The sequence below is a fragment of the Aspergillus ambiguus genome (genome assembly GCF_047715705.1).
Source record: "Aspergillus ambiguus strain CBS 117.58 unplaced genomic scaffold BDV59scaffold_19, whole genome shotgun sequence".
Taxonomy (NCBI): domain Eukaryota; kingdom Fungi; phylum Ascomycota; class Eurotiomycetes; order Eurotiales; family Aspergillaceae; genus Aspergillus; species Aspergillus ambiguus.
The window spans coordinates 397,161-412,433 of NW_027395532.1; the positions used below are offsets into that span (position 1 = coordinate 397,161).

The following is a 15,273-nucleotide window of genomic DNA, read 5'->3' on the forward strand; positions in this document are numbered from 1 at the left end:
CAGTTAGTCAGTCTCGCCGCTCCCGAACTTCCTCTCTGTCCTCTGCGGATAATTTGTTCCACTGTCCCTCGTCTCCACCACCACCACCATTCTCTCCATCCCCTCGTTTTCCCTAATCAATTCTCATTCCTCATACGTCGAGATGGCTACCAAACGCCCTACTGTCGAACTGGGCAATGTCCTGGTGGTTGGTGGTTGTGGATTCTTGGGCTGGCATATTGTCGATCAGTTGCTCAACTTCCCCTCCGAATCCGACCCCAGTGTCGCGCTCCCGAAACCGCAAGGGGATGCGCGGTTCGATTATCCGAAATTGTCTGGTCGCTTCCCTCGCTGCGTCGCCCGAGTGTCCGTGGTCGACCTGCGCACCGCTAACAATCGCTTACCCGGAGCCGAGTACTACGATGGCGACATCACGTCCGCGGAGGACATGCTCGCTGTCCTCCGCAAAGTCAAGCCCGACGTCGTCATCCATACTGCCACCCCCAATGTGTTGGAAGGAAACAAGGAATTGCTGCGCAAGGTGAACGTGGACGGAACCCAGACGCTTCTGGAGGTCGCCGGGGGCGCGCGCGGAGACTGGGGCGGAAAGTGCAAGGCTTTTGTGTACACAAGCTCGAGCTCCGTGGTGCACGACACCCAGAGCGACCTGATCAATGTCGACGAGGAATGGCCCTACATCAGGGGCCGGCAGCAGCTGGAATACTATTCGGAGACCAAGGTATGTTGTGCCGTGTCTACCCCGGCTCGCGGCGACGCTCGGCCGATGCTAACAGACAACTGTGTCTAGGCGGACGCCGAAGAGCTGGTCTTGAAGTACAACCGCACCTCTCCCTCTTCCATGGTGACCTGCGCCCTCCGGCCGGCCGGCATCTACGGTGAAAAGGACACGACCTTCACGTTCAAAATCCTGGAACACTCCGCCAAGGCCTCCCCGACCGTCCTCCGCATGCAGCTCGGCGAGAACAACAACCTGTTTGATTTCACCTATGTAGGGAACATTGCCTACGCACATGTCCTAGCTGCATTCCGCCTGCTCGCCACCCAGGCCCGCTACTCTGCGGGCCAAAGCGAGCCCCTCGACCACGAGCGCGTCGATGGAGAAGCCTTCAACATCACCAACAACTCTCCGGTGTACTTCTGGGACATGACCCGCGCCGCATGGGCGCTGACCGGCAAGGTCGTTGAGCCTCATCAGGTGTGGCAGCTCCCTGAGGGTATCCTGGGCACCGTCGGTGGAATCCTCGAGACGGTAATGGGGCTCTTTGGGAAGACGCCCCGGCTGACCCAGCGCATGGTCCGGTACTCTTGCATGACCCGTTACTACTCGTCAGACAAGGCGAGGTACCGCCTTGGGTATGACCCCATTGTGCCGGTGGATGAGGGTCTGGCTCGTGCAGTGGGATACGTTTTGGAACGCGAACGTCTGTCTTCTGAAAAGAAGGGCCTCTGAAGAGGGAAATTTTTGAGGCCACACGTCGATGTACTATACGTAATTTTCCCGTCGATTTCTCATTTTGTTTGATACTGTTTGTCCATACTTATTGCATGAATTTAGGATGAACTCTGCGGGTTCGTCATAATCGAGGCCCATAGTGGTCAGTTACTTCATAATAAAGAGAGATGAGAAAAGATGCGAAGAATCCAAAAGTGAAGATGGGCAAACTCTCCAGCTGGACATGCTTCGAATCGCACAAGACGTATTCCCTAACCCCCTCAAAGCAGTTTCCTCAGCAAAACCCTGAGTATCTTGTCTTGCTTAGCGGAATTCCTGTTAAAAAACCTCTGCGTCTCATGGGTATATCTTGCGAGAGCGCCGACAGTGGGAAATGTTCTAGGTTTCTGCCCAGTTTGGCGACCTTCGACCAGATCCACGATGTTGACGTGGACTCTGCACAATGCCTGCGCAGACGTGTTTTCTGAGGATCATATGTGACAAAATTTTGGGAGGAAGCGAACCAACTTACCTTTTTACAATGCGTGATAGAAGAGAAAGGCCCTTCCAAGTCCAGCTCGTCGCATAGCTGTCGCCAACCTTCCAAGCCCGCTGGCGTGCTGCCTCCGAAGTACCGGTCATACTCCAGATTGATGAATCGATTCCACATTTTCCTCCAGATTTTGGAACCCTGCTTCCATTGTCTTTTGCGTGCCAGTCGCTTGAACTCCTCGCTGATGGGAATGTTGGGGTCGACTTCGAAATCGGGGAACGCATCGAAGAAACCCCGTGGGGGCATTCTGATGGTTGAGGGGGTACAGGAATGGGTCAGATAGGTAAGAAGTGCGGAAGATAGTGGAAATATGGTATTGAATGTCAGTCAAATAATAAGCAGGTCATGACTTTTATACATTTGGTGTCGTTTGCTGCCTCAGCGTTTGTTGGGCACCCATCTTCACTAAGACGCAGGGCAAACGCGGAGCTCAACATGTCGTCTTGTGCCAGACGTATGTATGTCACTTGGTCTATATCTCCTCCTGCAGAAAGAATGACTCCCAGGGACCTGGCTTATCAGTACTAGATCCTTTCAGCAATTTGAATCTTCCAAATGAGGAAAGAGCCTAGGAGACGTCACGCTCTATCTGCTTCTAAATCCTTCGCAGATGTCTTCCTTTGCATCCCGTCAGTTATCGATTCTTTGGTTTATCTCCTAGCATATGCAAGCAAATGCATGTCTTCCGAACCTAACTATCTCTTTTAGAACCCCCTGGTTAGGGCAAGACAGAGTTATGTGGTCTCCATTGATGTTCTGCGAGTCTCAACCCCATGTGTTTTGTTGGTTGTTAACGATGTTACGAGCGCTTACATGGGACAACGCGGAACCCAACACCGATAACTCGACCTGGAATCTCGCCAGCATTCAGTATGGCAGCTCTGGCGTGAAAGCGTCCTTCGACTATATCGTGGTTGGCGGCGGTACTGCCGGTGTCACTATTGCTGCACGCCTGGCCGAGGCAAAGCACAGCGTAGCGCTTGTGGAAGCCGGCGATTTCTACGAAATCAAGTTCCCAATCATGAAGATACCAGTAGCAAGCGCCGTCGGGGCAGGGGCGGATCCAGACACACATACTCCCGTTGACTGGGGGTTCGTGGCGAAGGATGTCCCTGGTGTCAATCACCGTGATATACACTTCGCGAGAGGAAAATGCTTAGGTGGATCGTACGAGGCCCTAAGGAGTATGATACGTCCATGAACTGACTGCTTCGTTTGTTGGCAGATCGGCAATAAACTACATGATTTATCAGAGGTGTGTGCTATGACCCGTCCATTGATGAAGTTAGCCTAACTATGGCTGTAATAGACCAAACGTTGGAGCCTTGCAGCGATGGGCCGATCTTGTCGATGACCCGAGCTACATGTTTGACCGAGTGCTCCCGTTTTACAAACGGACAGTTCGATTTACGCCTCCTGATGAGTCCCTTCGCGCTGAGAATGCCACGGCCGGGTATAACGCGGATGCTTTCGATGAAGAATCGGGCCCAGTGCAGGTGTCATATCCCAATTCTGCATCATCATTTTCCACGTGGATGAAATTAGGACTTGAGTCAATAGGCCTCAACGAGACAGAGGAGTTTAGCAGTGGCTCCATATTGGGCTTTCAGTTTACTCCGCTGACGATCCAACCTCCCCGCGAGACACGAAGCAGTTCGGACTCCTTTCTGTGGAATTCTTGGATACCTTTTCTCACACTGTATAAGAACACAATGGTGAAGCGAATACTATTTGGGCCTCAGAACCAGGCCATTGGCGTCGAGGTGCAGTCCATATTCATGGAATATAAACTCGAGGCCAAGAGAGAGGTCATTCTTTCGGCGGGAGCGTTCCAAAGTCCCCAGATCTTAATGGTATCTGGAATAGGCCCGAAAACCACGCTAGAAGAGTATGATATAGAGGTAGTCGTCGATCGCCCCGGAGTCGGCCAAAACCTGTGTGATCATGTCTTTTTTGGGCCGACTTATCAGGTGGCACTGGAAACCCATACCCGACTGGCCACCGATTGGAAATATCTACTGAGGCAGGCATTCAAATACGTAACCTCCCACACTGGGGGCTTCACAAACCCAGGGGCGGATTACCTAGCGTTTGAAAAACTGCCTGCAAGCTCCAGGATGAATCTATCGAGCCAGACAGAGAGTGATTTGGCCTGGCTCACAAGCGATTGGCCTGAGATTGAGGTACGTACCATGTCCAGAACACTCCGTTATTGAAGTCCACGAAGCTGATAGAGCATATTCTCTAGTATTTTTCAGCTGATGTATATCTCGGGAATTTCTCCAATCCCATTCTTTCACAGCCGGACGACGGCAAACAGTATTCCTCTATCGCGGTCGTACTTGCTGCACCCACATCGCGCGGCAATGTTACCATCCGTTCCGCCGATACATCCAATTTGCCTGAGATAAACCTGAACTGGTTGGATACAGAGACGGATCAAGAGGTAGCTGTCGCCGCGTTCAAGAGGGCCCGTGAGGCATTTCAGAGCGAAGCCATGAGACCTGTTGTTATTGGCGATGAATTCTTTCCAGGCAACGACTACCAAACTAACGAAGAGATTCTCGATGTCATACGCGACATGGCAATGACTCTATACCATCCAGCTTGTACATGCAAAATGGGCGTGCAGGATGACCCAATGGCTGTGGTGGATAACCGGGGGAGGGTATTTGGAGTCTCTGGGCTGAGAGTGGTAGATGCGAGCGTATTCCCATTCCTACCGCCTGGTCATCCACAATCAACGATCTGTATGTGAATACCCACCAGTTATTGATCATCGGAGGGCTGACTGTGGCAGATATGCTTGCTGAGAAGATTACAGACGACATTCTACTTGCCGAATGAGTCGTTTGGGAGGCCTTAGATTAGTTCTTTGGATTCATTGTATGGGTCTCGTACCTAGTTCTTTTGCGTATTTTTTCTTGGCGTTTTGTTAGTTGAATTGTGGATGCTGACCTTCTTCGGAGCTGAAAGTTGCTTATCACATTGCATGTATCAGTTACTTGTGCCTCGAGATCCACAGTGGCGTAGCTGATAGAACATATCTCATACGATATCTTTCGCATCGTTCCACACCAACCGGTTTAGTAGTGACAACAAGTGCAGGCTGGACTACATTTGATATTACAGGGTTTGTTGTTCCGCCCTACATGGATTCGAGAGCCACGTTGGATGAAAACTCGGCTTCTGAAACGCCAATTGCTAGGGTGTAACCATTGGGACTTGGGTGGAGTCTTAAGAACAAGGGCTGGATGACCAGCTATGACGGAGGAGGCTAGCTGCACCTAGCACGGCAACAGCCTGCACAAACCCCCAAGAGAGGCAGGAGCTCACATTCAAGACTACAGCCCTGAAGCACATGGAACGATTTTGAGCCTCGCAAGCAAGAAAGTGATCCCCGCGAGGAATTTATGGTGGGCCGAAAGGTAAATCTACGTCCCGATCCTGGCCGATTCGTCAGACTTCCAGCGTGACAGGAATTGTACGCAGAGCCTGGCCTCTCCAGATTTGGTGTCGCGCTTCTCGCCTGTTCGGGGCTCGGGATGGGCAGGTTGCAACTGCAGATGGAATGTGATTGAACTGTGGACGCCGTGGGTCTGGATTTCCACTCTGGTGCATTGACGCGCTAGCCTGATCGGAGAGGTCAAGTACGAGCGAGGGTTCCAGCATTCGGCGGGCCGCCTGTAGAGTGCAGATGCACGGAGTACATGCGAATGCTGTCAGATGATGAACCCGCGTTCGTCGAGAAACCAGAGTTGCACGGAAAGCAGCTGTCGACTGCTGGCTGAAGAGGAGTGGTGGCAGATCCGTCCCATCCCATAATGCACTTCGTATCTAGATGGACATGATCACCGCTCTCCGCAAACAAAGGCCGATCCAATTCCAGCGTGGGCAATGATGGACATGGCCGTTTTGACTGGGTGTGGAGAGAGCGACATGGAGGGTGGAGTCGTATACACCGTTTTGCGTACGATGTTCGGGGTACACTTTCTGTCTTGGATTCAGACTTTCATCTTGGTTTCTACTCTTTGCTATACGATACTAGGAGGGGACGCGACATTGTGCTGGGGAGGGCCAATTGCAGATAGGTAGCTCCCGCAGCACAGACGTATACGCTGGAATTCCACTGATGGTAGAGAGGCTATAGTCTGTCGGTAGTTGTAGAGTTTTCTATCCGACACTATCATGCTATGTACCGGTACCCCGGATTTTCGACAAGAGACGGGTGAAAATGACCCACTACGGGATTGACGAGCGTCAGTATGATGGGGTCGGAGCGGGGATGAGAAGAAGACTCAATTTTGAGGACAAGCGCTGTGGGAGACAACCAAAGAGAGCGCTCTTCTGTTGGCTGGAGGGCAGGATGCAGATGGGGTACGCGATGGGGAGGAATGGCAAAGGAAGGGAGTGAGACGATCTCCTGGCTGATCATTGGGTCTGCCCTTGAGACTCAGTGACGACGCTATTAATATCGCCAGGAGATATGGCCTCAGGATCATGATAATACCAGATGCTATAGACCGTCGGCCAATGTCTGGCCTCCCCACCTTTCTACCCCGCAGATATTCGATGCTCAACGATTCTTCGCATCGGTTCTTGGTGTCGGATGACTGACTTTAATCTGCAGTGTTATCAAAGGATGTGCAGGAGACGCGTCCATTTTAGCTGATTCGTTTTAGTCATGGATTTTGGCTATTCGTTACTGCAGCCATTGTGGATGGAGGCACATTGCCCAGACGGGGTTGCATGACTAGCAAGGGAAGAATGCACAACAGGGTCATCGTCCCATCTGTTTCGCCAGATGCATTGGGACGCGATGAGACCAGAAGAATCTACAGTACGATTGAGAGATGAAAAATTGTCTGAACGGGCATAGAAGTTAGATCAATGATGATATGGGGGAGAGTGGAACCTGGAAGGTCAAGTGAGCCGGTGGAGTTCTGGCTCTGAAGAAGCAGGTTCCATGGGACGGCTGAGTCGATCAGCAGCTGCGTCGACCACAGTTTTGAGACCAGCCGGGCGGTGACATTCCCGCGGGCTCCGGCACCATGACTCTTTTCCTTGTACGACCGGAAGAAAACTGGGGGGGTACTTTTGGCTGCACCACCGCACGGATCCCGGCCGATACATCTAGACTAGGGGGAGAAATAAAATCCCGAGAGACAGAAGGGTAGATGGGATGGGACAAGGTCGCTCGACTTGATCCGAATCCATCCACCCTTGAGTTGCAATAGCCGTGCAACCAACCAAACCCGATCGAAACCGATGGAAGGATCGGGAGAGGAAGAGGGCTAGTGATTTGACGCCACGACGGGTTGATGGTGGTGACGTCCGGGGAGGAAGGTCGTGTGGCTCGGAACGGACATCCCTCGCAAGGATGACGTTTGAGGGACGAGAGATGGAGAGGTACGCAGTATGGAGGAGAGGGAAGTGAGATCAGGGAGTATCATAACAATTCCCCCATCAACAAAAGATTGGTGTCCCGAGAAACGAGCCGTGTGAGAAAAGACTACCGACAGGGATTGGATCCGTTCACGTACAGATCTTAAACGGCCGCGGGTGGGCTCAAGCCAGTGTCATTGGTCGAGTAAAGGGGGCACAGGGAGGGGAGTGCTGGAAGGAGTTGCATGAGAGGGATCGATGGACTGCAGATGAAATCCGTGGAATCGGAGCACATGGTTTTGGAGAGAACTGGGAATGTAGCTGGCAACCATGGAGGGTTTTGTGGCGTGGTCGAGAAGGGACGAACTGATCATGTTATTGAGATGTAGATACCTACCTGAGGTATAGATCGATAGCTGGAAATGTTCGAGTGTGTTGATCGTCCGCAGTATGATAGGACGAGAATGATATATTGAACGTGCTGACCGCCTGCCGGATTCCCTCCCCCTCCCCTCTTCCTCTTCTCGTCCAACTTCCATCTCAACGTCAACTCCAACTTCGACTCCCTCTTCGGCTTCATCTTCTTCCTCTCTCTCGTCTCTCTTCCCAATCCACTGCCTTTCATGGTGACACTCCCCTTCGTGGCCTCGTCCCGTCCGTCCTCGCTCTTCGTTCACCTCCCCCCATTTCGCGTCGACGCCTCGCCCGTCGCGCCGTTCCCCGCATAGCCGCTTGGCCACCATCTTTCGCTCTCTTACACTTTCTTCTTCTTCTTCCTCTCCGTGGTCCGTACGTGGTCACGGGGGTCTTCGATTTTACTTTTCTTTACTTTTGTTTTCTTTTCTTCTTTGGTTTGAACTCTCCTTCCTCTTGTCCCCTTGTCTCGCCATTCCCTCGCTGTCCGTTCGCCCTTCCACTCCTTCGAAAGGGATTCCCACACGTCTCTTCCATTTCCGTTCAGGGCCCTGTCCTTGTTCGACCACGTCCTTCCTTTTCTCCCTCCGCCTCTCAAGCCATGGCCAGTTGATGCTGCGGATGAATCTATAGCCTCGCTTCCAGGGCATCCGCTCTGCCCGGCAGACGGTCCTTCTCCGCTTTCTATCGACCGCGTTCTCGTTTATCTCTGCTGAAGTCCTTATCGTCGTCCGCACCACCGCCGGTGGTTTACCCTCGCCAGCATGGCGGGCACTCCAGTCACGCCAAACCGTCAATTTCTCGCTCCCCCGGCCGTTACAGCTTTGAGGCAGGAGGCCCGGGTTCTCGACCCGACTCTTTCCCCCTTGAACCGTCCCCTTAGTGATGATATGCAGGAAGAACGGGAAGACTTGAAGGAGGCGGCGGAACAGACTCTGAATGTGATTGTCGACCTGGATCTTGATGGTCGCATCAAATGGGTCAGCCCGTCGTGGAGACAGGTGGTGGGAACGGCCCCGGAGGCCGTGGAAGGCCGTATGGTGGAAGATTTGTTGGTCGGAAACAAGGACGCCTTTCGCGATGCCACCGAGTCCATGAGGGAGGATGATTCGCGCAGTCGGTTCATTCGATTTGCGCTGGAGATGGGTCCCGATTCCGTCTTGAAGTACTCGCCCGAACCCCGACCGTCCGAAGAAATCAAACTAGAGCCGGTCGAGCATCAAGGCGAAGAGGGTGTGCCCAGCGAGGTGGAGCCGTCGCAACCATCGCCAGAGTACAACCATGATGTCCTGAATATGGAGGGTCAGGGAATCATGGCGTATGACCGAACAGCTGAGGGTGCTGGCCATGTGGGTGTTTCTCCTTGACATGTCGAAAATTTTACTAACCGAGATGATCTTAGACCATGTGGATGTTGCGACCGTTTACTGAACCACGAGAGGTTACGATCGACCTGCCGCCCTTGCTGGTCGAATCCCTCGGCGTCGGAGCGGAGGTATTGGCGAACTACTTGACGACCCTGGCTGAAGCTGCGGCGAACGAACCTGATCCCTCGAAGCATCCTGCCCCGACCCCAGTCTTGTGTCGCATTTGCGAGCGACAGATCACCCCCTGGTGGTTTGAAAAACACTCCGATCTTTGTCTCCAGGAACATCGGGCCGAGATGGATGTCCAGATCGCACAGGAAAACCTCAATGAACACCGCCATGCGATAGTAAAGGTGCTGGACGCCTTGGAAGCCAGGCAGGGCCGACCTTTCATATTAGGCGATTCCAACTTCAACTCAACCCCACAGCCAGAGTACAAGGGTCTACCAATTGGACCTTCTCCGACTACTTCATTGCCGTCGTCCGGCTCGGTCTCCAATTCCAGCTCCGCTCCAGGCACGCCACCGCGCTCCCGGGATCATTCTGCGTCGGGATTCGGTCATGCTCGGGGTCGATCTTTTGCCGTGCGACGGCCATTGTCTCGTGTTGTCGAATTGATCCTCGATCTTTGCGATACCGCCTTGGAAATCAACATGCCCGTGATCAAGGAAAAACGAGCAGACAATGGAGATGATTTCCGAACTCTGTCTCCGCAGTCGGAGTCCCGCATTTCCCAGGTCTTGGGGTGGCAGTCTCCTAGCTCTAACACGTTGGAGCAGGAGCAAGGGCTAGCTGCCCTCTGTACCGATACTGAGCAGGTCTCGAGGGCCAAGGTTGATGCGGTCATTCGTCATCGCAGGATTGTCGAGTATGCCGAACGGATTCGCATTGAATACACCGTTCTGGTGGAAGAGTGTATCGCCGCCGCGCTGAGTAAAGCCGAACGCATTGCTGCTGGCCAGTTGAGTGATTCGAGCACTTCGGAGGATGAAGCACCCCCGAGCGAGAATGATCCTCCAGCGGACCCTAGCCCGATACAGAATCGCGAATCGACACTACCACCGCCACCGCCCTCCGTGTCAGCTTTGACGATGTCCATGAGGAACTCCAGCGAACGGTACCAGTCGCCCCACTCATCGGAAGGTAAATCGTCCTCAGTCGCTGTTTCCACGGGATCAAATAGCCCGATGGAGTGTCCGACACCGCGTTCGCATAAGAGTGCCGCTGCTGTACTCGGCACCTCTCAGCCTTCTCGACGGGGTCTTGGGTCCATTGACATCGATCCAGGCGATTGCAGTGATAGCAGTGTTCTTTCTTCCGCTCTCGCTGGAGGCGTGCGAACTGATTCACCATCTTCCGAACGCAGCGTTGATAGGAATCGCAGGAGCCTGGTTCTTCCGGGACTCTCAAGTTCCCCTCGAAGACAGCACTCCCCGGCCAGAATATCTGGTCCTCATTCTCCATTGCGCATGCCCAAACCCCGGCTTTCCAGTGGTGCAGAGAGTCTACCGTCTCCTATTGTATCACCATCGACAAATGCTAGCGAACTAGCCCTTCACCATTACCGCCATCATCGTCGTCAGTCATCCGCAACGTCTTCAGAAGCTGCGAGACCTCCTGTATCCCCCCATCTGTCATCCGCAAGCCAGCCGCAACCGCGACCTGTCCCGCCATCCATCAAGGATTTTGAGATCATTAAGCCCATAAGCAAAGGCGCTTTCGGTAGCGTTTACCTATCGAAGAAGAAGTCGACTGGTGAATACTATGCTATAAAAGTGCTCAAAAAGGCGGACATGGTTGCGAAAAACCAGGTCACGAATGTGAAAGCTGAGCGAGCAATCATGATGTGGCAGGAGGACAGTAATTTTGTTGCTAAACTTTACTGGACCTTCTCCAGCAAGGATTACCTCTACCTCGTAATGGAGTACCTGAATGGAGGTGATTGTGCTTCCCTTGTCAAAGTTTTGGGGGGACTTCCCGAGGATTGGGCAAAGAAGTATGTTGCAGAAGTAGTCCTCGGCGTGCAACATCTCCATGGTAGAGGGATCGTCCATCGTGACCTCAAACCAGACAACCTCCTCATTGACCAAACTGGTCATCTCAAACTGACCGACTTTGGTCTGTCTCGCATGGGACTGGTCGGACGACAAAAACGGGTCCTGAAAAGCATGAACGAGCCTGCGCCCGATCTCCTCAAGCAAGGTCCTTTCCCTCGTGCAACATCTATTACTTCATCTAGATCGGCCTCATTCGATTTTCAGGGAAGCGGTTCGCCCGGGTCTACCCCGGTAATTACACCGGAGACGGCTGGAAGCATGCCCCAGCCGTCCTACTTTAGCTTGAGCCAGAGCGGCCTTAGCAGGCAAACATCGCGTCGGGCGTCAGGATACCGTAGTGATAGTGGAGGCAGCGACAACTTGAACGCCATCTTCCGAACGTTGTCTCTCAACGAGGGGAATGAAAGTCAGAGCTCATTTCCGGTCTCCGTTCCCTCTTCCGCGGGCCCGCACGAAGAAGAGGGACAAAGCGAGGCAGGCGAATCCCCTCGTCTTTACCCGCTCCAGCCGACGCATAGCAACTCGATGTCATATGGAACACCGCCACAGCAAGCCATGATGCCTCCGTTGATGGCCCTTTTTGACCCTGAAGATCATAATCGACGTTTCGTGGGCACTCCGGACTATCTGGCACCAGAAACAATCAACGGCGTAGGTCAAGATGAGATGAGCGATTGGTGGTCGTTGGGCTGTATTATGTTCGAGTTTCTTTTCGGCTACCCGCCTTTCAACGCGGCAACCCCAGATGAAGTGTTCGACAATATTCTCCACCGAAGAATAAACTGGCCCGATGAGCCTGAAGAGCTCGCAACTTCTGAAGCTATCGACCTGATGAATAAGCTCATGACGCTCAATCCGCGGGAGCGCATTGGGGCCAATGTCGATGAAAAGTATCCAAATGGCGGGAGTGAGATTCGAGGCCACCCTTGGTTCTCGGATATCAATTGGGAGACCCTTCTGGAAGACAAAGCGCAGTTCGTCCCGACTCTTGAGAACCCGGAAGACACCGAGTACTTTGACGCTCGTGGTGCCACCTTGCAAGCCTTCACTGAAGAGCTGGAAGATGCCAACCCTCCCCAACAGCCGTTGACAACGGGGCCGTATCCTGATCGCCCCCATGATGCCTTGTTCAAGGTACGGTCACAGAGCTCGACAAAACGGCCCTTGATGCCTTTACATATCCCTCCCCATGTCCGAGAATCTCGTAGCCGGAGGTTGAGTGAACCCTCAGTTGCCGACGACTTTGGAAATTTCTCATTCAAAAATCTCCCAATGCTGGAAAAGGCAAACAAAGATGTCATCCAGAAGCTTCGTCAAGAGGCCATGCAGGCACAGCAACGGCAGATTCCCCCTCACCAGGCGCCGTCGAACCAGGGACAAGGGGGACAGGGCCCGACACAAAACCAAAGCCAAGGTCAAAATCAGGTCCAAGGTCAACCGCAAGGCCAGGGACAGGCGCAAGGGCCGACGCCGTCAACGGGTCACCCTTCGTTGGAAGGAAGTCCTTTGCCAATGTCATTACAGCGGACCTTGTCTCAAAACAAAGGCAATAATCGGCCGTCTTCTCCGTCGGGCTTGAGCCAAGCGAACTCATCCCCAAGTCGTCCGTCGCAACCCTCTTCGCCGCTTCTTGTCCAGTTCAGCACCGGCCAGCATAACCATGAACGCAGGAAGACTTCTGGGTCTTCTTCGGCGAACTCTCATCAATCTAGCGGATCGTTTCAACCATCTGGCGGCGAGCCCAGCCGGATGGCGAGTCTCAAGTTCAGCTCTACTGCATCCTCGCCCATAAAAACCACGCGGGCTGCTACTCATTCACCAGACAAGACACCGTCTGGACCACCGCGTCACGGGAGTGTCCCTACACGTGCTCGATCGCAGACTATCGGCTCGCAAGACGGTGATCTGTCTTCATCACTAGCGAAAGAATCATACGCCGCTGGCCACTACAAACGACGCAGTCAATTGTTCGATATCTCGCCTTCGTCATCAGATAACGAAGACCCACGAACCAAAGCGCTGCTGAAAGTCCAGAGACGGCGGCAGAGTTCTAGGCGTCTTTCACACATAAACATCCCTGATGGGCCCTTCTTCCGGCCGCTCGATGTGCTTATATGTGAAGATCACCCTGTCTCCAGGCTCGTGATGGAACGCTTATTCGAGAAACTCCGCTGTCGAACTATCACTGCTGTGAACGGTGCGGAAGCCATGCGATATGCGCTCAGCGAGGTCCAATTTGATATTATCATGACGGAGTTTAAACTACCTCAGGTCAATGGAGCAGACGTCGCGCGCATGGTGCGGGAAACAAGGAGTGCTAATCGACATACTCCCATTATTGCAGTAACAGGCTATCTGAAGGATCTACCGGAGACACACCATTTCGACTCCCTAATCGAGAAACCCCCAACTATCACCAAACTGACCGAAGCCTTGTGCAAATTCTGCCAATGGAAGCCTCCGCCGAAGGACTATAACCCAACCCAGCCGCTCTCTGTACCAACATCGGGGTCTCGTCAGACTCCTCCTGGCCCGGCGGAGCATAGTCCAAGTTCTGCTGCCTCGTCAGGCTTCATGCAGATGCCCTCGAGCTCATATCAAGGTTCCAGCCGTGAAGACTCTATTGGAAGCAGCTACTTCGGAGATATAGATCCGATGAAAACTGAGGATCCTCCGGTAGTCGCGGGCCGTCACGCTGAAGAATGGGATCCCAAGAAGACCGGGCTCGGCATCTCAGAAGAAGGTCCTGCCAACCAAGCATCCTCCGAGTCTGTTCCTAAATCCCCTAGTTCCTCAGCAACGCCAATGCCTAGCTTGCTGCATCCGGCTTCTGCCCCTCCGACGATGAACGCCTCCGGCACGCTGACGCCTCGGAAACAGCGGTCGAGTGAGGCCATTCGAGCAAAGAAAGAGTCTCTGGAGAAGAAACGCTACGAGTGCTCCGAGTCTGGCGATGACGAAGACGAGGAGCTTGGCAACTTGCAGTCACGCACGCATAGTCCAAGGAACCGGCCGCACCGACCTGGGTCCAAGCTAGGGATCGAGATGATGAGAACCAACAGTCGTGGCAGCGTCGTCAGCGGCAGCGAGGAGTTGCTCAAGAAAGAGCGGGAGGCATTGGAGCGTGCCAGGAGCGGTCCTTTCGACGGTCTCAGCGACCCTAGTGACGATTGCACCGCGGAGATCGAAGACCGATTCCGTGGTCTTCATATTCCCGAGGAGGCCATTGCCGGTTCGCTCGAGGAAGACTACAGCCCAAGACATACGCCATGTCCGTCCGAATCCAGAACAATGCCCAGAGGGTCGACCGCGGAGCCACTGCAATTTTCAGCAACCCTCGATGACGCCGCAACAGACGCCGCCGCCGGAAGCACCGAGACACTCAAGATGGGCCCAGTCACTCCTCCCTCGGCCTTCATGGATGCCTCCCCGAGTGGTCCCAACACGCCGTCCATCCACGTGTCTAAAGGCTCGATGGACTCAGCTGCCGATGATGATCCTGACCCGCTGCTGGACGCTGAAGCTACGCCCCGACCGCTACATACGCCGTCCCTCGGCCTAGACTCCGAGGTTACCCCGCGCCCAGCTGGAAAATAGAACTGTGCTTTTGTGGTTGTCGACAATATAGACCTCTGTCTTGTTCGGGAGTTGGGCAGGTCATCCGCCTGAGAAGGTCTTGTTTGAGTTGATACATCAGTTGGTCCATTGTTCGTGTATCCATCCATCCCTCCCCATTCTGGTTTTCTTCTATCATATCTCTCTTGTCTTCTTTTGTTTGTTAGGATGAGCGGGCGTTAGGTGTGCTGTTTATGATCCATTTTCGTCTCGACCAGGCTGATCGAGCTCTTCCATTCCTTTATACCACTTCCGCCATTTTCTTTGAAATCTGTTCTGTTCTACTGTCGTCATCTGAGGCAAAATTGTGTATGTACGAGATCCATATCTCCGTGAAAAAAGCCGCCGGAACAAGGAGGGGCTGAGACGGAGCCTCCTTCTAAAAAGCAAAAAGCGGAAAGAAAAAAAAAGGCGAAAAAAGAAGACAAAAATATTGTGACGTTGACAGCA

General features: G+C 53.3%; 5 protein-coding genes across 5 annotated transcripts; 4 read left to right on the forward strand and 1 right to left on the reverse strand.

Moving 5' to 3' along the window:
- The first annotated feature begins 51 nt into the window (after positions 1-51).
- Positions 52-1,589, forward strand: BDV59DRAFT_43342 (C-3 sterol dehydrogenase/C-4 decarboxylase). Its single transcript, XM_073696372.1, has 2 exons — positions 52-718; positions 788-1,589. The coding sequence occupies exons 1-2, from the start codon at positions 143-145 to the stop codon at positions 1,448-1,450; spliced, it is 1,239 nt and encodes a 412-aa protein (XP_073547300.1). The 5' UTR covers positions 52-142; the 3' UTR covers positions 1,451-1,589.
- Positions 1,453-2,328, reverse strand: BDV59DRAFT_43349 (uncharacterized protein). The gene is made up of 2 exons (XM_073696373.1): positions 1,965-2,328; positions 1,453-1,899 (listed from the first exon to the last, which is right to left on the reverse strand). The coding sequence occupies exons 1-2, from the start codon at positions 2,229-2,231 to the stop codon at positions 1,714-1,716; spliced, it is 453 nt and encodes a 150-aa protein (XP_073547301.1). The 5' UTR covers positions 2,232-2,328; the 3' UTR covers positions 1,453-1,713.
- Positions 2,329-2,331: 3 nt separating this feature from the next.
- On the forward strand, positions 2,332-5,259 carry BDV59DRAFT_180136 (GMC family oxidoreductase). The gene is made up of 6 exons (XM_073690013.1): positions 2,332-2,443; positions 2,514-2,614; positions 2,694-3,152; positions 3,211-3,240; positions 3,295-4,168; positions 4,234-5,259. Exons 2-6 carry the CDS (start codon positions 2,541-2,543, stop codon positions 4,741-4,743), a joined length of 1,947 nt encoding a protein of 648 aa, XP_073547302.1. The 5' UTR covers positions 2,332-2,443; positions 2,514-2,540; the 3' UTR covers positions 4,744-5,259.
- A 511-nt stretch (positions 5,260-5,770) lies between these two features.
- Positions 5,771-6,126, forward strand: BDV59DRAFT_43391 (uncharacterized protein). The gene has a single exon (XM_073696374.1). It carries the CDS (start codon positions 5,883-5,885, stop codon positions 6,078-6,080), a length of 198 nt encoding a protein of 65 aa, XP_073547303.1. The 5' UTR covers positions 5,771-5,882; the 3' UTR covers positions 6,081-6,126.
- Positions 6,127-8,331: 2,205 nt separating this feature from the next.
- Positions 8,332-14,911, forward strand: BDV59DRAFT_43394 (protein kinase RIM15). The gene is made up of 2 exons (XM_073696375.1): positions 8,332-9,133; positions 9,187-14,911. Exons 1-2 carry the CDS (start codon positions 8,549-8,551, stop codon positions 14,803-14,805), a joined length of 6,204 nt encoding a protein of 2,067 aa, XP_073547304.1. The 5' UTR covers positions 8,332-8,548; the 3' UTR covers positions 14,806-14,911.
- Positions 14,912-15,273: the final 362 nt, after the last annotated feature.